General features: G+C 34.1%; 2 protein-coding genes and 1 long non-coding RNA gene across 3 annotated transcripts; all 3 read left to right on the top strand.

Annotated features, from left to right (window-relative positions):
• The first annotated feature begins 235 nt into the window (after positions 1-235).
• On the top strand, positions 236-14,068 carry LOC125050638 (myogenesis-regulating glycosidase-like). The gene is made up of 9 exons (XM_047650608.1): positions 236-327; positions 1,160-1,276; positions 2,297-2,503; positions 3,015-3,675; positions 3,918-4,110; positions 4,177-4,286; positions 12,054-12,327; positions 13,120-13,276; positions 13,750-14,068. The coding sequence occupies exons 1-9, from the start codon at positions 303-305 to the stop codon at positions 14,013-14,015; spliced, it is 2,010 nt and encodes a 669-aa protein (XP_047506564.1). The 5' UTR covers positions 236-302; the 3' UTR covers positions 14,016-14,068.
• Positions 5,963-10,009, top strand: LOC125050651. Its single transcript, XR_007117164.1, has 2 exons — positions 5,963-6,395; positions 9,307-10,009. It is a non-coding gene; the product is annotated as an uncharacterized LOC125050651 (long non-coding RNA).
• Positions 14,069-14,605: 537 nt separating the features above from the next.
• Positions 14,606-20,823, top strand: LOC125050640 (myogenesis-regulating glycosidase-like). Its single transcript, XM_047650610.1, has 9 exons — positions 14,606-14,730; positions 15,453-15,569; positions 15,908-16,108; positions 16,636-17,296; positions 17,777-17,969; positions 18,933-19,042; positions 19,750-20,005; positions 20,183-20,339; positions 20,613-20,823. The coding sequence occupies exons 1-9, from the start codon at positions 14,712-14,714 to the stop codon at positions 20,798-20,800; spliced, it is 1,902 nt and encodes a 633-aa protein (XP_047506566.1). The 5' UTR covers positions 14,606-14,711; the 3' UTR covers positions 20,801-20,823.
• Positions 20,824-21,065: the final 242 nt, after the last annotated feature.

Raw genomic sequence — 21,065 nt, 5'->3', positions numbered from 1 at the left:
AAACGATGATGCAGGCGTATAAAATTAAATAAATACAAATATGTTAATTACAATCGACGTAGGTTATGGTCTATGTGTAGAAGTATCCCCTAGATGTATAATCTTCCTCAGACGGAAATCATTACTACCTACACTAAAAAATTAATACCTTTCAAAAGTTATTTTTTGTTTCAAGTACGTCTTGAATCCCGTCCTATCTCCATCGATACTGTCAACGGTAGTTTTGACTTTCGATAAATTTCGAGAGCATTCGATAAGTTGTGAAAGATAAAAATCACGAGGCAGTTAGTTGTGCTGTGAAGATGGCAGGTCTGACTCTACTCTTCGGTATGTTCTCTATGTATTTATCATTTTAAAATTTCACATATTATATTGATATATGATTCACAATCCGAGTAGAAAATCGGATACTAGTGACTACATTGGTTTTAGGAAAATGCACGCAAATGCATTACAATTCCGATACCGATTCCTAAAAGGCCGGCAACGCACTTGCGAGCCCTATGACCTCCTGCCCCTTTTGCCCGCTGTTATATAAAAAAAAAGTATTTTTACTACAATTTAATGGTTTTAATCTCGAATAACTCATATTCCTTAGAAATCGTCATCGTTACGTCGTCACGTAATCTATTTCGAGTTAAAGTAAAACAAAAACTCACATCTACTTACATGTATTCAAAGTTCGTTACTTTAAGATTAGATATAGTACTTATGGGCGAGGTCTTTTCAACATGTTATTTACATCTAATTTATAAAATTCTCGTGTCACAATGTTCGTTCCCATACTCCTCCGAAACAGCTGGAACGATTCTTATGTAATTTTATATTCATATTCAGTAAGTCTGAGAAACGGATACTTTCTATCTTTCAAACCCCTAAGTGATAAGGGGTGTCCAGTGTCCACCCCAAATTTTATGTTTTATTTTTTAGATTTTTATTTTTTTTATTTTTTTATGATACAAAAATACATACAACCCCTAATTTTCACTCCTCTACGATCAACCCCTATTTTTTATTATTGTAGATAGTTATTTTTATGGAACTAAAAAAAAGGTTCCTAGAAATAATATAGGTACATGGCAAAATTACGTTTGCCGGGTCAGCTAGTACATTCTATAATTATTGCATTATTGAGTAAAATTATTGAATTGTTTACTAGGAGTCCTAGCCGTTAGTGCTTTGGGACAAACCCAGACCATAGAAGTACGACATGGAGTCGTTGAGCTTACCTTGGAACCGCAAATCACTGGAGGTTTCTTACTGGCGATGACCGAAGGTTAGTTGTATTCTTATATCCAAAATATAGGCAGTTGTATTTTGCTATGTAGAATGGAGGGCAAGTGGCGGCTCCTTATGAAATATGTACGTTTTATTTGGATTGTAGGATAAAAGCATTTTATTTTTTTGGTTTCTGATGATATCGTAGAACAATGTCGGGTTTGAAAAAAATCCAAGTTTCACTTTTTATCATATTTGGATACTACATAGACTAAATATAACAGCTACATTAAAAAAAATTGAATGTGTTTTAAATTTCAAATTAATCAGTCGGTAAAGTAACGGATTTGATAGAAACATGTGATTTTTCTAGAAAACTGTGTAATTTAATGTTATTATTTTTATTTTGTTTCAAAAAAAACCTTCTGTTTGCTTGTATGCCAATTTTCATAATAACAGAATATGAATTAAAATAGTTATGACAAAAACGAACATGATTATATTATTTTGAAATGGCTGCCCTGTAAAGTTTACTATTTGTCAGATCCGTCACTATTCTACGACTATGACGATATGTTCTTTACTAAATAGCTTTCCAGTAAGGGGGCGTCCATAAATTACGTGAGGTGTTTAAGGGGGGAGGGGGTCGAGTCAAATCTCATTTAATCTTACGATGGAGAGAGGGGGGGTCTCGGCAAATATCACGCAATTTTCTTTCTGGTTGAAAAAAAAATAAGGAAAACGGTTGACTCTAAAGGCCATCTCTGCAACTTCCCGCTAACTCCATACCTAAACTCTCAACATTTCACCAAATTTTGAAAAATCTCACGTGAGATTGGGGGTTGGGGGAGGGGGTTGAATAAAATCTCACGACATCTCACCAGGGGGGAGGGAGGTACAGAAAATTTAAAAAAACACCTCACGTAATTTATGGACGCCCCCTTAGTAAAATGAGGTGGAGATTGTTTTAAGGACTTTTGTCGCCTATTTTAAGCATTTTCTCTTATGTATCTATAAATTAAGTTAAAACATACATTCTCTTAATCTTTGAATTTGTAATCAATTGTTTTATTTACAGGGAACGATAGAAAAGTTTTGGGCCAGATTGGACGTACTCAATACTCCGTATATACGTCTGAGGAGATAGAGGGCGGAGTTCTTATTCGTATTGGGTCTGCTAATCTAACTGTTCGAACCTTATACGACGATGTAATAGATGCAAGAGGCATTAAAATCAAGTGGGATACTAAAGAGCCACTCCGTTTTGAAGATTGCTATGATTTTGGTAGGGAATATTAATTATATAAGAAAATATAAATTATTATATTTCTCTTTGGTGTCTTTATCTTAATAATCTAAATAATCTTTAAGATTAACCTTCTTAAATCTTTTGTAGGAAAGAGATATAATATTTATATATAATACATATATATATTTATAATTTTATTATTGCGTGTTGTTCCCACGAGAATGTAGGTGCGTGCTCCTATTTCACCATGCCTCCTGCTGATAGAGAATCTTAATGTATTATTATTAATTACTGAAGATGTCATATTGAACATGGTTTAATGGTAGCTCCTTACAAACATTGTGTAAAACAAAAAACTCGGCGATTAAAAAGAGTGGCGGAGAGTTTATTGCCAGTTCTTCACTTCCGTTCTACGTTCTTCATTAGAACTGGCTGTAAATGTAAAATTAGAAGCATTTAATGTATATTTCTTTCTTGACGTTCATAAGTGTACATTGTGTTATATGAATGTTTTTGATTGATTGAATAACACTTTGTAATATTTTAGGCGACAAGCATTGGTATGGCGGACCCATGCAAGAGACACAAATATATCCCATACAGGATGCCAATCACACATACACGGCCTACGTTACTCGAGAAGCCGACAACGCCAACATAGTCGAAAGATACTGGCTTAACTCCGCTGGAGAGTACATCTACGTACACCCACAAGTACCACTATTTGTAGACTACAACCAACTGAATCCGAATCACATATGCTTCGGCGCACAAGTAGCTGAACCTTACTCATCTAAACGAAATCACACTGAGCTCTCCTACGACATCTGGTTTCTATCAGATGTTAAAGCAGCGCACAAGCATGCTGTAGCAAATTATCTTGGGAAACCGTCAGACTTACCGGATTACCGAATGGTTCAACATCCGATTTGGTCGACGTGGGCTCAGTATTCTTATGACGTGTCTGGACAAGATGTTATCGATTTCGCTGAACAGATAAGGGCGTACGGTTTTAATGATTCACAGCTGGAAATCGACGATCTCTGGGAGACATGCTACGGATCTCTTGAAGTGGATACAAATAAGTTCATGAATTTAACTCACTTGGTTGAGGAAGTAAAGGCGCTCGGATTTCGTGTAACCATTTGGTTGCATCCCTTTATAAATAGTAACTGTGAGCCTTGGTATAGTGAAGCTTTGGAAAATGGGTAATGTATATTCTAAATATATAATTTGTAGCTATCCTATTAATATCTTTATACTCTTCCAATTTAAAATACCTTCCTTTGATCACAATTTATATTAGTCTAAGATCCGGCTGCAAAATCTCTACGTTCATCTATATTATTCCAGAAATAAAGAATTAAGAAATCTGATACGTAGCCAGTTATCTTATAACAATTTATTTCAGAAACTAGATGATATGCAAGATAACTATTATATTTTTCAGCTACCTGGTATTGAATGAGGATGGCAGTCCAGAAGGAACATGGTGGAATACAAATGGAACAAGTCCTGGACACATCGATTTTACAAATCCCCAAGCAGCTAATTGGTGGTCTAAAAGAGTTAAGAATCTTTTAGAAACCTATGGCATTGATAGCGCCAAGTTCGATGCTGGACAGAGTAGTTATACGCCTCAGGTAATAATGACTTCATACATCTTGGTAAGTAATTATATGATCGGTCTTAAGATCTTAGTTTTTTAGATACCGGTGCAAAATGGAGACATAGATTTGCACCCACACCACATAGTACAGGCGTTTGTAAGGACCTGTGCTGAATTTGGAGATATGGTAGAAGTCAGAGGAGGATTTATGTAAGTATATGCAAGTGAACATATACCGTTAACATATTCCATTACAAGACCATTCCTACTTACGTGTAATCATAAATCTATTGAACTAACAAATTGAAAATTCGCTGCCGTTGGTTGGTGGTAAAGAAGTGCTGCCCTGCAATTCTGTAACTCACTTTTCGAACTCACACAGAGGTTTTCACAGCGGCGGTCGCGCTCAAATCAATCTTAAAGCAGTCATTTTATGATTTGGCATTCTGATAAACAATAAACTACAAGCTCCCTTCTTATCAGAATGTCAAATCATAAAATAACTGCTTCACGACTGATTTGAGCGCGACCGCCGCTGCGAAAACCGCTGTGTGAGTTGGAAAAGTGAGCTGAGTTCCATTCCCGGCGACTTTTTCGAATTGGTAAGAACCGTAGATTACATTTTAGCAAAAAAGAAGACGATATTATTATCTATTTACTAAAAAACAGTATGACTGCCCCATTTATAATAATAATAATAATAATAATATAGCCTTTAAATTCCGAAACTCTGTCGTTTTATATATCTGAACTTTAATATATTTTCACTCCAGTATATCTCAGAGTTTGGTGTGCCTCTTGGCAAAGGCCTCCTCTAACTTTTAAAGTCCTAGTATTGAGCGATGCTATCATTATATATTATGTTTTTTTGTTAGAGGGTGGTGGTCTGATCTTCCCGCGGCGACCAACCGTGGTGGGAAGGCTTCTTGATTAGGTTGTTTTAGAATGTGTTTCTTCCATATTTGTTTTGCTTTTCCGGTTTTAGTTGTTGTTGTTTTTGTTTTGATAGGTTGCTCGCGTGTGTTTGTTAGTTTTTTGAAATGTCGGAGGTCGAAAACGATCTATCTCTTCCTATATATTGTAGTATGTTTGGTTGTAATATTTCTTTTTGTCCTACATTGTTAGTTTTAGTCGATGTGTTTTCAAACTTGTTAGATGTGTTCTGTTTTTTCTGTGTAGACAAGTTGGGAGATACAGTTTTATCTCTCTTCCTTTTTTCGCGCTGGTTATCCTGCAGTTTTTTAATCACCAATTGGTCTCCTCTCAAAAAAGATTTGTTTCCCTTTTTCCATTCTTCCTCTGCTTTTGGCTGTAGTTGTTTTCTAGTTTCTAGTACCTTCTTGGTGGGGTTCTCTTTTTCAAATGTGCCTTTTAATACTATAAGTTTGTCGTATCTTATGAAGGCAGTATAGCCTTTCTCTTTTTCTTTCTGTAACTGGACTTGGAGTTCCTTCCGCCTGTTAAGGACTTCAATGGGATAGTCCTCCTTAATGTAATACTGAGTATTTTCTAGACAGGATTTTTTTTTCAGAATATGTATCTTGTAACTCATGCTGTTAAACGTTATAACAACTGGTCTTATGTTATCACCTTTCTTTCCCAACCTTCTGACAAGTTCAATGTTATTTTTGTCACATTGAAATTCAAAGAAATTGTTTATTATATTTACTATAATATTCTCTAATTCAAAATAAGTATTCTCACTCTCTTCTACTCCGAACATGACAAGGTTCTTTCGTCGTGAATGCCTTTCTAAGTTATTTAATTTGACTTTTTATTCTTCAATAGTTTTTTCTAATTGTTCGTTTTTCAATTCAAGGTTTGCAAATTTCTCGTGAATGTTGTTAATTATTATGTTTTTTAAATCCTCTTTCATGTCCAACATATCTAGTTATACAGTCACAAGACATATTTCCTAATCTTTAAACGGAAACGCCCACGCGTGTTCTCACGGAATATGCTGACGGACTGTCTAGCTCCCAGTCTCAATTATTAGATATTAAGTTAGTCTTAAGCTAATCACCAATGTAACCGGTTGATTAAATATTAATTAAAAATAAAATTTTATTCTTTTTAAAAACGCTCCAGCGCGACCTCGCGTTTTGACTGGCGCAGCCGGTAGGATTTTCACATCCCGCGAGTATATAACTAAATTGAAAATACTCAAATCGATTTTCATAGTTCTTGAAATACCGTGGACTGTCTAATAGCAGAGTGAAAATCCGCGAATCAAATAAATAAGTCAAATAGAAGAGCATTAAAATAATATCCGGTGCAGTGTGTGATTAGTGACTCAGGAAGAATGGAATTGGGCTGGCGGTGAGTAAACCTTTTCACTTCCCGCTAAAAATTTCATTTTATTCCACATATTATATATTATTACATTATCTGATTTTGTTTCGTAACAAATCTACGAATAAAATTGTACTCAGAGTGTAATTAGATTAGGAACTGTAGTTTTAAAATTATATTGCACAAGAATAGGCAATATAATATAGATTAAATATATAGATAGATAAAAAAATTATATTGCACAAGAATAGGCAATATAATATAGATTAAATATAGAGATAGATAAAAAATTATATTATTAATTAGTACGGATTTATTGCAAATTCAAAATTATACAAGTAATTTAAAGAAGTGTAAGTGATTATATTGTATTCTTATATATAAAAATTAAAGACTAAAAATGTCAATGGAAACATTTAAATTTGTACCAAGGGAGGTTTTGTCCTTGATTCCCAAATATGATGGGACAGAAAACTTACTAAATTTATTTATTGCAAAAAGTGAATATGTGATAAAAGAATTTAGAGTCGAAGGTAATGCCGCCCAAAATTTATACTTATTTCATGCAATAACTAGTCGCTTAGTGGGTAAAGCGGCAACGCTATTAAGTGAAAATCAAAATATTACATCATGGGATCATTTTAAAGATATATTGACTCAACATTTCGGCGACCCGCGTTCAGAAGAATGTATAGCAATAGAATTAGAATCATTAAAAATTAAATCTGGAGAATCATATATAGAGTTCTGTCAAAGAATACAAAGTGTTAAAAGTTCCCTAACCTCAAAGGTTAATAGGTTAACCGATGAGAGTATTAAAGCAGCCAAATTAATAATTTATAATAATACGGCTCTTAATGTATTCCTTTATAATTTATCTGAAGATCTTTTACGTATCGTTCGCCTAAAGGGCTGTACTAATTTAGAGTGTGCATTAAGTGTTGTTACTGAAGAGGTTAATTTTCATTATCAATATTCTATTAAAAATAAATTGTGGAAGAATAGTGCACCCCCTCAACAAAATAATTTTAAACCTGGAATTCCTTCTCAAAATAATTTTAAACCTGGCATTTCTCCTCAAAATAATTTAGCATCAAATGTGCCTCCACAGAATAGCTTTAAATACGGAATTCCCCCACAGAATAACTTTAAATACGGAATTCCCCCACAGAATAATTTAAAATACGGAATTCCCCCACAAAATCACGTTAAGTTTGGAATGCCCACACAAAATAACTTTAAATTCGGGATACCACCACAGAACAACTTTAAATTCGGGATACACCACAGAATAACTTTAAATTTGGAATGCCCCCGCAAAATAATTATCGGTTTGGAATTTCGCCTCAAAATAATAGTCGATTCGGTATACCTCAACAAAATTATAAATTTGGTTACCAGCCACAGCAGGGTCCTAGGTTCGATATACCACATCAAAAAGAGAATCTACAACCAGTTAACACAGACGTTTCTATGCGAACCGCACCGATAAGACAAAATATGATTAATGACTCTGAATATTATTACGAACCATACTATTACAATGACTATAGCGATTATGATAACTATGAATCAAGCGAAACAACCGTGTGTGAAAATTTTAATTTGTTAGAAGATCAAGAAAATTATAAAGATAACAAGGAAATAGATTCGCAGCAAGTAAATTTTCAGGGAGAAGCCTCGAATCATATACCGAAATAATAAATCTTAACTATTGTGATAGCATTTTAAAATTACCACACATATTAATTCCGGAACTAAACGCAAAATTTCTTATAGACACTGGTAGTAGTCGTTCGTTTATCAGTCCTTCTAAAGTAAATGAATTTCTTAATGAATATAAAAGCTATGAACCATTTACAGTGGTTAGCACTCATGCTCGAAGTACAAATAACGAAGTAGTATACATCCCTTTGCCGTATATTTTTAATAGCCCTTTAATGCATAAATTTTATGTATATGATGTAGATGCTAGATATCATGGTTTAATTGGCTCAGATTTATTAAAGGAATTAGAAGCTAGTATTGATATGAAAAATCAAATACTGTATACAACTGGTTCTGCCATACCTATATTATATAGTCCTCCATACGAAGCTATAATTGAACCCAGAACAGAATCAAAAATTAAAACCCCTACTAATCTACAAAATGGAGATGACATAGTAGAACAGGACAATTTCAGTAATGGCGTTCGTATGCCAAATGCTATCGTAACATGTGAAAACTTCTTTGCAACCACCGTAATACAAAATACATCCGAGAAACCATTTAAAATTACTTTGAAAGAACCTATTAAAGTCTCAGTTTTAAAAAATAATGAAATTTGTAAAACTAATTTTATAAATGAAACTTTAACAAATGATAATGTTTCAAAAGAAAATTTGTCCAAGCTTCGTTTAGATCATATGAATAGTGAGGAACGTAACATAATATCTAAACAATGTTACGAGTTTCGTGATAATATATTTTATTCTGATAAAATTCCTTTACCATTCACCAATCAGATTAAACACAAAATTAGAACAGTTAACGAAGACCCCATTTATATTAGACCATATAGACATCCTGCTTCTCAAAACCAAGAGATAGAAAAACAGATAAATAAACTCTTAAAAGATAACGTCATAAAAAAATCATTTTTCCCTTATAGTGCAACGGTTCATTTGGTACCAAAAATAAAACATTTCCGGTCTTATTTATATGGTATAAAGAAATCAAATACTAAACTAACACGTTGGAAATTTCAAAAATGGAAAGAAAAATTCAAACGCAGACTCATCATCTAGAAAAAGAGTTAACACGCGACGTAGTAAGGATAAGGCTCGTTATCATAAAGGCTCGAGTATCGGGTCCAATTCATAGAAACGTTATTCCAGTGATAACTCTTAAACGAAAAACTAAGTTACATACTAAAGATTTAAAACGCCCTTCACAGGTTGTTACTCCTGCTGGTACATCTGACCCCAAGCCAGGCCCTTCAACTGCAAAAGATTAATAGAAATCCAGGCCTCCTACCCATTAAAGAAGGTCAAGCAGTAGTAGCTTACGACAGATGGACCGTGATAAAGATTTTAGATTTTAAAGCTATCAACAACGAACTAAAACTAAATACAAATAACTTCTTAACACTTAAAACCGAAGTCCAAAATTGTTTCGACACTAGCCTATTCAATTTGCATTTCCAAGAAGTACAGTTACAAACTAGTTTCATAATGAATATAACAGTGGAAAAATATAAGCAATTAGTTCCGACTTCAAAATCTAAACGTGGTTTATTGAATCCTATTGGAACATTCATTAAAGCAATAACAGGCAATCTTGATAATGAAGATGCTATTAGATATGAAGATTTAATTAATAAATTAAAAACTAGACAGGACGCTATTAGTAATAAAATAACCATTGTTTCCGAAATGATGAGTACTGTAACAAAAATTATTAATGTAACAAGGAATAATTTCATTCAAATTAAAGAACGTTTTGAGGACATAGATCTCAGGTTAAACAATTCTAAAATGCTACAAATGAGCAATGAAATTATTCATTTTTATAATATTTTTACCCATAACTTTCAAACTATTTACTCAAGACTAAATGAAATTGAAACAGCTCTCGCTTTTGCTAGGATTAAAATATTACATCAATCTATTATTGATACTAAGGGATTACTGTCAATTTTAAAAGAAATAGAATCTATGTATAATTTAGTATTTCCAGTGAATATTGAAAATATTGTAAAAATTGAACTGAATATTGAGATGGAAGCGTATATCAAACAAAATCAGATAAAGTTTATTATGCACATACCCTTAATTAAAAATGAACTTTATAATTATTATAAATTAATACCTTTACCAGTGCATAGTAATAGTAATAATATATCTAACATTATCCTTCCTAAGTATCCCTATGTCCTAGTGAAAGGGTTGAAAGTCGAGCCGCTCTCACAACCATGCCAAGAAATAGACGAAAACCGATTTTTATGTCCTGAATTTGAAACTGCACCGGTATTGAAGGATGAATGTATTACTACACTAATGAATTTTTCCCCCAACACATCTTCATGTCGTCCTGTGCCCGTTCTAATCGAAGATGTCAAGATTTATTTAGTACAACAAAATCATTGGATAATATTTTCTAGAATAGAAACCATTATATCTAAAATGTGTGACAACGACGTTTCACATGAGCCATTAATGGGCACTTACCTGTTAACCCTAGATGATGATTGTTCGATAAGAATCAAGGATTTCAACTTGAAAAGACACGAACACCAGGGAAACGATATCGCGTTTACCCGATTCCCAATTGTAAACCTACCGTTAATCTCCAGCGAAATTAAGTTACAGAACAAGCGTCTGAATTTAGATGGAATTGACCTTGCAGACGTTCAACTCTTAAACCTTTTGGTGAAAAATAGTGTTCCTACAAGTGTTAGTGAAAGTGAATTAAATCAATGGTTCTTTGGTATAATTAATATAGTAATAAGTTTTTTACTCATGACATGTGTCATTTTATTAGCATTTAAAAATAGAATTAAGAAAATTATGTTTAAACAGAATATTCGAGATCATCCAAACCCTGAGGATAATCTCGATTCTAAGGAGAGAGGAGTTATACAGTCACAAGACATATTTCCTAATCTTTAAACGGAAACGCCCACGCGTGTTCTCACGGAATATGCTGACGGACTGTCTAGCTCCCAGTCTCAATTATTAGATATTAAGTTAGTCTTAAGCTAATCACCAATGTAACCGGTTGATTAAATATTAATTAAAAATAAAATTTTATTCTTTTTAAAAACGCTCCAGCGCGACCTCGCGTTTTGACTATCTTGTTTTTGTTGTTTGATGTCTTGCTGTAAGTTCAGTAACATTTGATGAATTTCTTCCATAGTGTATCAGTGCCCTCTATCCGAAGAAATATGAATTTTTCAACGAAGTTAAAATTATTATCGATAAATTTATATTTTCCTAATTCTAGAAATTTTACTAGATGGCGGTGTTTTGACGTATTTATCCTACAATATTTGTTCTGCATGAGCAAATAAAATCAATAAATAGTGTAAGTCAGATTATTCGAACTTGGACCGCTTGTCACGTAGTCGATACCCTTATATAAGTGGCTATCTGAGATTATGATGAAATGAACCAATGTTTGGTATAGTAGATAATTTTGTAACCAGTTCATATGGATGACTAATGTCTGTTTAATATTTGTATTTCGTTTTGCACTAAGATTTTTCAGAAGACACTTTAGTCACTTTTAGCACTAGACGTCACAACCTCACAAAAATGCAACAGTGTCATGAATCCGTTTGATTGTTGAAAGCGTGGCACGTCAGTTGAAGCCTCGTCAAAACACTTTAAAATCCTGATGTGTTTCGTTCTCTTGAGAACTGACTATACATTTATCTATTACTTTGTAGTATTATTAGACGTTTTAACACTTATTAAAGTCGCATTGATCACAAGTAGTATTTTTTAAAAGAAAGACAGCACGGAGCCTATGTAGGTAGTTGCGCCGCGAGCAACCGTCACGCGAGTACTCCGACTGCCCCATTTAAATAATATCAAATCTGTTATCAATCAATGCAATTCAAAATTAGATTAAAATCTTAATAATTTTGTAGTGGTTATAAAAAATGCGACCACGATTTATTAGATATCATTTAATTTCCAGGACTCAAGATCTTCCAATATACGTCCGCATGGTAGATAGAGACTCTATCTGGGGGCTTAACAACGGTCTTCCAACCCTCATCACCACAACTCTCCAAATGAACCTGAACGGTTATCCGTTCGTTTTGCCTGATATGATTGGTGGAAACGGATTCAATCTTAACCATACACAGGCAGATGTGCCGTCAAAAGAGCTCTTCATACGATGGGTGCAGGCTAACACGTTCCTACCGGTGATGCAGTACTCTTATGTACCATGGAATTTTGACAACGAGGTGTGTATATTGTGAACGATTTTGGTCTGGATTAAAATTGGTAGTTTTTTGAAATACCATTGTACCAAGTGATAATATATCTATCATGACCTTATAGGCCAGATATTATCAACTTCCTGAAGGAGGTATGTGCCAGGATTTTTTAATCCTTTTTAAGGAAAACGATTTTGAGGAGAACCTTTTTGTTTTGAGGGATATGTACAATATAACGCAACACAACATTTTAATCAAACAATCACACTAGCTATTAATAAAGAAAAATAACGACGCCTTTTAAAAACAGTTTAGGTTAGCCAGTTAAGTGATTATTGCGTGTACCTGAAATTGCATTTTACGTTGTGTTATTATATTTGCGAAAATTATTGATTGATTGATTTTTTTACATCCTTAACTACCGCAGTCTTTACGTCGTCATTTATTTTTCCGCAAACACATAATTATAAGTTATTGTGTGAGACAATAAATCGTTATCAAATTAGATCCTGTATCAATGCGCAATTAATCACGATAATAATTATAGTCACGCTTTTTTTATATTCAAGACGTTTCTTGCAACAATGAGTGTTTAAGTGTAATGTAATGTAAATAATGCTGTTTTACAAGTTAGTTAAAAGGGGAACAGGGGAAGACATATTTTTGCATCTGTTCTTTTCGCCTTTTTGTAGGTTAAATCATCTTTTTTGACAAACTATAGATATCTGAAATCTAACACGAACGAATAATCAAGCAACGTTTAATTTTCTATAGACAAGGTCAACCAGAGACTATAGATACATTCAAAAATTATTTTAGACAATAGAAATCAGCAAAAAATATACTGATCTTCATGCCGCTTACGCCGATGAAATCTACGCAGCAATGGGAGAAGCTGTGGAACACGGAAGTCCAGTGAACCCGCCCCTCTGGTGGATCGCGCCTACCGACCCGGAGGCACTCGTTATATGGGATGGTAACATACACTACATATAATAATATAACAATATGTATAATGTTAAACGTTTCTCTTAATATAATTCATAACTGAGAGCAATGGCGCCAACGAACTGTTAATAAGCCTCCTAACAGAATATTATATATTACTCCTCTATTACTTTGAAATTGTAATTATTTTTAAATACGTGATTGGATGGATTGATTCTATGGGTTCCATATTTAAAAGCGTCAATTGAGTGATAAACATGTTTCACAATTGTAAATTTATAATAAATCATAACTTCAAATCCGTTAAAAAAGGGGTTTTCTATGCTTAAAGTTATGTCAGTATAAGACAATACTATGTTTCATATTTTTTTTATGGGAAGTCGTCTCTAGAAACCCGAAAATTGTTTCGGGTTTCCTAGAAATCGAGCCTAGGTCATAGATTATATGCTATATCAAGCGATAGAGGCTTTCTATAATTACCTAACGTTCCACATTTCCCAGAATACCTACTCGGTGAAGAAATCCTCGTAGCCCCAGTTCTCGTTGAGGGTGGGAGATCCCGTAACATATACCTTCCGGAGGGCATCTGGTACGAGGAAGGGGATATGGATAGAGCTCACGTGGGGCCAATATGGCTGCAGAATCACCCAGCACCCCTGAACTACTTGCCTTACTTTGTTAAAGATCATAATGAACCTAATTCAGCTATGACGTTAAGTTTTAGTTTTGCTTTAATAGTATTGTTATTAGCAGTTAATTTGGCTTAGGGCTTATTAAATAAAAAGAAACCAAATTAATTATATTTTATTTCTATGTATAACTATGCATTTATTGTTAACCAGATTAATATCTCAAATACGATTTCAACGCCGGAATGCTTAAACGGACCTTAATGATCGATTTACATTACGTATTAACAGAAAAGTATTATTTAAGTGGATATGCTGTCGAAATCTGTATTTGTGTAACTATATGATAGTATTTTGTCTTTATCATTCCATTGTCACGTTGCATAAAAATAAAAGTGACAAAATATTCATTAAATAATTCATATTTTTGAGCTTTAAAAATATCACCGCATGGTCTCTGATGGTAAAAATACATATAAATCTGTTAATTAATTATAATAAAGAATATATAAATCGCAACATGTTTAATTACTTCCTTGCCATCTTCGATTTTCTATTTATAAAAGTCGAGCATCTGGTAAGTAATATTTTCACTTACTTGTATGTTGAAAACGATATAATACACGTCGAACATAATCGGGTTTTTTAACCTAATTAAAATCTTACTCACCTTTAGTTATTGCATGTAATTTATATATGCACAATCAATTATTATAGCAGAAATGCAGTGTAACAGTTAATTGATAGTATAATTGCTCTCAATGATATCCAGAAAAACAGATACAAAGCGAATAATTCTGTCGATTAAATGCAGTTTTATGTTGGACATACGACATGGATTACACGTTGTTGGGTGAGTAGTTGTCCTTTAAGTTGTTGTTCAAAACCGACCGTAGGAATTTTAATTTTTTTTTCAAATAGAATAATTTTAGGCGTCACTAACCTATACCCAATAACCTATCTCAATCCATAATCCACCATCTGCGGTAGTAATTTTAATCCAAATTTTGTAACAAACCAGCCAATAACCAATCGACGGATTGTAATAGCCATCTGTCGATGTCATTGACGAAAGCTCTATTTAAACAGTTAATTATTTTAACAGATTTTAACTTACACCAGTTTTTTAAATAATTAAAAAACTGTTTGTTTTGTTTTAAACATACACATGTATATTTTAATGTTATTTGTATGGTTTCATTTACTTTATTTGGTTTACATTGATTATCAAATATGAGTGAAAACTGGGTAAAATGGAACCACAAAGAGCATTTTATCCGTCGCCAAAAATGGATTGTCTTCGTAGGGTTTGGTTATTGGGATGCAGATAGGAGATCGATCGACTGTCACGGTCTAAGATTGTTTTCAATCTGAGATTGTGGATTGATTATTGAGATCGGGCGTAAATGGGGAATAATTGTTGAATCTGTGGAGTTTTTACAATTGTTGCCCTCAAATTCAAGACATCCGGCTAACTTATTGAAACAAAATACCGCTTCTCAACAAACTAACTAAGTCATTTAATATGTAATCTTATAGTAAACGTAGGTAAACCTTACATTTTCTATTAAACAGTGGTGACTCTGCTAACTGCGTGTTCAGCGTTGAACATTAAACTAGTGGACAAACGCGAAGTAAAAGTGCGACTCGAAGACAATTTTCAGACGGGTCTTAACATAATATTAGTCCGAAGTAAGTACAAAACTCCAAAACATTTAAAAATGGTCAACATTTTTATTTTATTTATTTATTTTTTATCGAGGATAATTAATTAATAAACTGTAAATATGTTTGTGTAATAATAAAAAAATGTGCGTAATGAACTTAAAGAACAATATTTTTTTTTTCTAGATTATATGTATTTGTATTATAATTAAAAACCTCATTATATCAGAAAGAACAACACAATCTAAAAATGCACTTACCAGCATTGAGATCTAATTCATTGTTACTTAGACAACATCTCTTATACATAAAATACCTATGCTAATACAAATACAATTTCAATTTATCTCTTACATCATTTCAAGGGGGTATTCGTCAGGTTCTATCCGTAATAGGCCGCCATACTGGGGTTGTCAACGAAACGTCCGTAGATGGGGATGTGGTTATTCAGTACAATAATGGTACAAGAGTAACAATCAGTTCTAAGGAAGCGCCTACTGGTCATGTCATCACATTCAGATGGAAGGCATCTAAAGGTCAACGATTGGAGGATTGTGTCAATATAGGTAAGATTATAATAAATAATGAGTGGTAAAAAGTAGTATTTTATACATAATTTTTACATCCAAAACATACACAGAAATGTACAACTAAGGTAAATTGAAAAAGGCTTGGCGTGGTTTTAAATATAATGTAAAAACTAAAAACCAAAGTATGCAAGCAAGTTCATTTGCATTCAGTAACAATGCAAGATTGTAGTTGTTTAGTCCGTAAATAGACTTAATCCATCAAGGATTGAATTATTTAATAAATGATAATATATTCTCATGGAAAAATCTCAAATTTAAATCCTAGCGTTATATTATTTTATCGGGTTCGATCCCCGGCTGAGACGAACATCGATGTGATGAGCATTTGGTGTTGTGCTTAGGTCTTGGGTGTTTAAATATGTATTTATATCTATCTATCTATAATAATATGTATGTATATCCGTTGCCTAGTACCCATAACACAAGCTTCACCAGCTTAGCATGGGACTAGGTCAATTGGTGTGAATTGTCTTAAAAAAAAAAAATTAATGCTATTTCTTTAGGGAGTCACCACTGGTACGGAGGTCCAGAACAAAAGCGACAGTACTGGCCTATAGAACGTCTGCTTCTCCAAGATTATTCCTACGTCAGCAAAGAGGCTGACAATTGCGCTGTCGCCGAACCATACTGGCTTAGCTCTGATGGCATCTTCTACTACTTTGACAAGAAAGTTCCACTATTCGTTGACCAGAATAATATTAACAAACAAGCTGCATGTTTTTACTCACACATCAAACCACCATACTCAGATAAAAGAGAAGTAAACGAGTTAGTATATGCCTTGGGAATATTTGAAAATCCTCGCACTGCACATGAATATGCAGTTCAGAGGTATTTAAAACATCCAAGTGGCATACCCGATGAAAGAATGCTGACATATCCAGTTTGGTCCACTTGGGCTCGATATAAGAGGGGTATCAACCACGATACAGTTATGAAGTTTGCCAGTGAAATAAAAGATAACGGTTTCCCAAATAGTCATATAGAAATTGACGATCTGTGGGAAGTATGCTACGGTTCACAGACTGTCGATGCACGGAGATTCCCTGATATGAAAAATACGGTAGACAACTTGAAGAGTATGGGATTTCGAGTGACCATTTGGACTCATCCATTTATCAATAAGAATTGTGAGCCTTGGTATACGGAAGCTGTTAACAAAGGGTAAATTTTGGTTTGTATACGAGTTACGTAGCACAATACAGGGGTTCAAAACTGGTTAAGTACAAGGTAAACAGCGTTGCGATTCAGTAAATCACTTTTCGAACTCTCACAGCGGTTTTCGCAGCGGCAGTCGCGCTTAAATCACTCGTGAAGCAATCATTTTACGATTTGGCATTCTGATAAACAATAAACTACAAGCTCCCTCCGCTTGTCAAGACGTAATGTGAAATTGCTTAACAGAATACCATGAGATTCCAAAAATGACGTGACTGAGGAGGTGAACTCACGGTTTAACAGAATCGCACGGCGGTTATCTCAATTCTAAAGGAGGAAAATATTGTTGAAAGTGTTATTGTTGTTTATTATTACAAAAAAAATATTTTTTTTATATTCTGTTTGTTAACAATATATTATATGATATATCTTTTCGATTTATTACTTTATTAACAGCCGTTTGTGTTTCACTTCTAATGCTTTCAGGTATCTAGTTACATCTGAATACGGTTCAGTAGAGACGAGCTGGTGGAATGATAATGCCACAAGCACTGCTTATATTGACTTCACTAATCCTGAAGCCCGTGTTTGGTATACGGAGAGGCTGAAGAGTCTTCAGACTGAATATGGAATTGACAGCTTCAAGTTTGATGGCGGGGAGAGTGGCTGGGCACCACAGGTAAGTTTATTTTGTATAATATGCTTTAAATAATAATTCCAGAACTTTCCAATACTAAACCCCTAGTTGCCTAGTAAGGGAATGTTTCAGTAACGGCCATAAAACACTTAGGAGCTGTGTAGTATAGTTTATAAACAATTAATTTATTATCAGTTATATCAATCATTAACAGTAAGGTAAGGTTCACACGGCATTGTCCTGCACGTTTTTTTGCAGTATACGTCTTAACGAATAAATAGTGGCACATGTATTGTACATAGACCCATTCACACGGCGTTTGTACTGCAAAATATCGTACACCGTTTATACATTCAAACGAATACTCAACGGACTTGTCAAGCAAATCGAATGAACTTTAACACACACACATAATATAGCTCTGTCTCGTTCTCGCTCACTGTGACAACTGTGTGAAGACTGCGGCTATTCGTATTTTACACGAATGAAAATCTACCATGTGAACACTCGGGTGAAAGTACGTTAAAAAAATATTGGTTGTTTGTAAAGTAGGTTTACGATCGAGATGTTTACGTGATAACGTCTTATTGGTGATATAAGTTTTTGGGAAGTAAGGAATTAATAAAGATAACAATTTTTTCAAATTTTAAATTACATCTATCGTTTTATTCACACTTTTGATGATAAATTTCGGGTGTAAAATGACAAGTTTACTTATTCGACTATGATATACATTTTTCTTCATACATTCACGGAATGACTGGCAGCGCTCGAGATGAGACGGGAGATCGGTCCGTCTCTCTCTCGTTATACCTGCGATCGCGCTCGTGAGGTTTTGGTGTGACACAAGTTTCTGAACATATCACCCGACTAAAACGATTTTAAAGACGTTATCACGTCAAAAAACGAATACAAAGAAAACGTGCAGGACAATGCCGTGTGAACCCAGTCTAAGGGTTATACGTTCTAGAAACATTTAGTAATACAGATCCGTTTGTTCAACAGATTCCAGTATTAAAAGGCGACATCAATGACCAGCCTGGCGTGATTACAGCTGACTACGTGCGGACAGTCGCACAGTTCGGTCCCTTGGTAGAAGTCAGGACTGGTTATAGGTAACTTCTAAGCGCTAAATAGGTCATCCGTATGCAAAAACATATTTCAACCGATATACGGGAGTCACTACTTAGTTAGTATGGGTTCGCGGATTGCATCATTTTCTTTTTTGCAACATAGCAACATACGGTTATGGCGTGTTCAAATTCGTGTCTGACTGCCGTCGTGGTGACTGGTCGTACTTGAATTCGTGTGATGTTAATTATTTCGACTATGTGTTTGCGTGTTGTTCCCACTAGAATGTAAGTGCGTGCTCCTATTTCACCATGCCTCCTGCTGATAGGGGACAAGTCTTTGTTTTTAATTTATGTTATTATTATTAATTACTTAAGATGTCATGTGGAACATGGTGTAATAGTGCAGCTCCTTACAAACGTTGTGTAAAAAAAAAAAACATGGCGATTAAAAAGAGTGGCGGAGAGTTTATTGCCAGTTCTTCTCTTCCGTTCTACGCCCTTGATTTGAGAACTGGCAGTAAATGTAAAATTAGAAGCATTAATACGTATTTCTTTAATGACGTATCACAAGTGTACATTGTGTTACCTACGTGAATAAATGATTTTTGAATTTGAAATTTGTCACTGACAGTAAATCTACTATGAATTTGTGGCAAACCTATGAGAAAACTACATGATATAACGCTAACCGCTGAGTCTATGCCGCTATCTTTATTTAGATTTTAATATAGCTTCCATTTTATTATTAGGACTCAAGACCTACCCGTATTCATCCGAATGATAGACAAGGACAGTTACTGGACATTTGAAAATGGTCTACCAACGGTCGTCACTACTCTCCTTCAGCTGAATATGAACGGATACCCATTTGTGTTGCCAGATATGATTGGTGGAAACGGGTATAATGAACGTCCGTCTAAGGAACTCTTTATACGATGGTTGCAAGCGACAACGTTTATGCCTAGTCTACAGTTCTCTTATGTACCATGGGATTTTGACGATGAGGTAATAATAATTTTTATGAAAGCCTGGTTAGTAACTTAAAATATTTATTTGATTAACTAAAATATTTAAATGTAAAGAGAAACTTAGCCAATGGAATTTCTAAAATAATTAGCTAAATAAAAATACTATGTTTTATTTCATTGATATAATTTGCAATAATAGTATCTAATCTCACAGACCGTACAAATAAGCCTAAAGTTTGTAAAACTCCATGAAGAATTCGCACCAAAGATCATAGAGGCGTGTCAGAAAGCATCGCAAGACGGGTCTCCAGTAAACCCTCCCATATGGTGGATTGAACCTAATAATACTGAGACTTACGATATTTGGGACCGTGAGTATTATTAATCACCTATTGTCAAACTATACACTGACCACGAGGAAGTAACTCCAGCATCAAAACTAGGGTAATTCGTAGTCGAAACTTAGCGCAAACTCCCGAATGTCAAACTTAAATTTTTGACATAATCCACATAAGTTCTGTTTTTTTTTCATTCGCGCATAATCTGTGACTTTACTTAAACGGAATAATAAGATAATTTCTCTTAAATGTAAGCTCAAAATCACGCAATACCTACTGTATTTGATGAGTTTGATAACCTTACAGAATATTTACTTGGTGAAACAATATTAGTAGCACCTGTAATAGAACATGGCGCAAGGCAACGTGACGTATACCTACCGAAGGGTTCGTGGCAGGCGCAAGGCGACCCTTCTACGATTTTCGAAGGCGGTGATTGGATACGAGGATATTCAGCACCATTGGACGTCTTACCATATTTTATTAAGGCTTAAAATAGATTTATATGTTATCTTAAGATTTTTTAAATCGCCAGCGCCATCTATTGCATTAAAAATATTTTTTGAAGTTATACTTCTTTAGGCGTGTTATGAAAAATTGATGAGAGTGAAATTTTACGATGCGCGCGCAGCGTGACACAAAATTAGCAGAATGAAGTTGCAAACGAAAGATGCTACGGCATTGGACATAATTAAAAAATAACATTCGAATAATAATAGAATTGATGTTACACTTAATGTAAGAGAATAATAAAAAATA

This window comes from Pieris napi, chromosome 6 (genome assembly GCF_905475465.1).
Source record: "Pieris napi chromosome 6, ilPieNapi1.2, whole genome shotgun sequence".
In the NCBI taxonomy this organism is placed as follows: domain Eukaryota; kingdom Metazoa; phylum Arthropoda; class Insecta; order Lepidoptera; family Pieridae; genus Pieris; species Pieris napi.
This window is presented reverse-complemented; position numbering and strand designations above follow the sequence as displayed.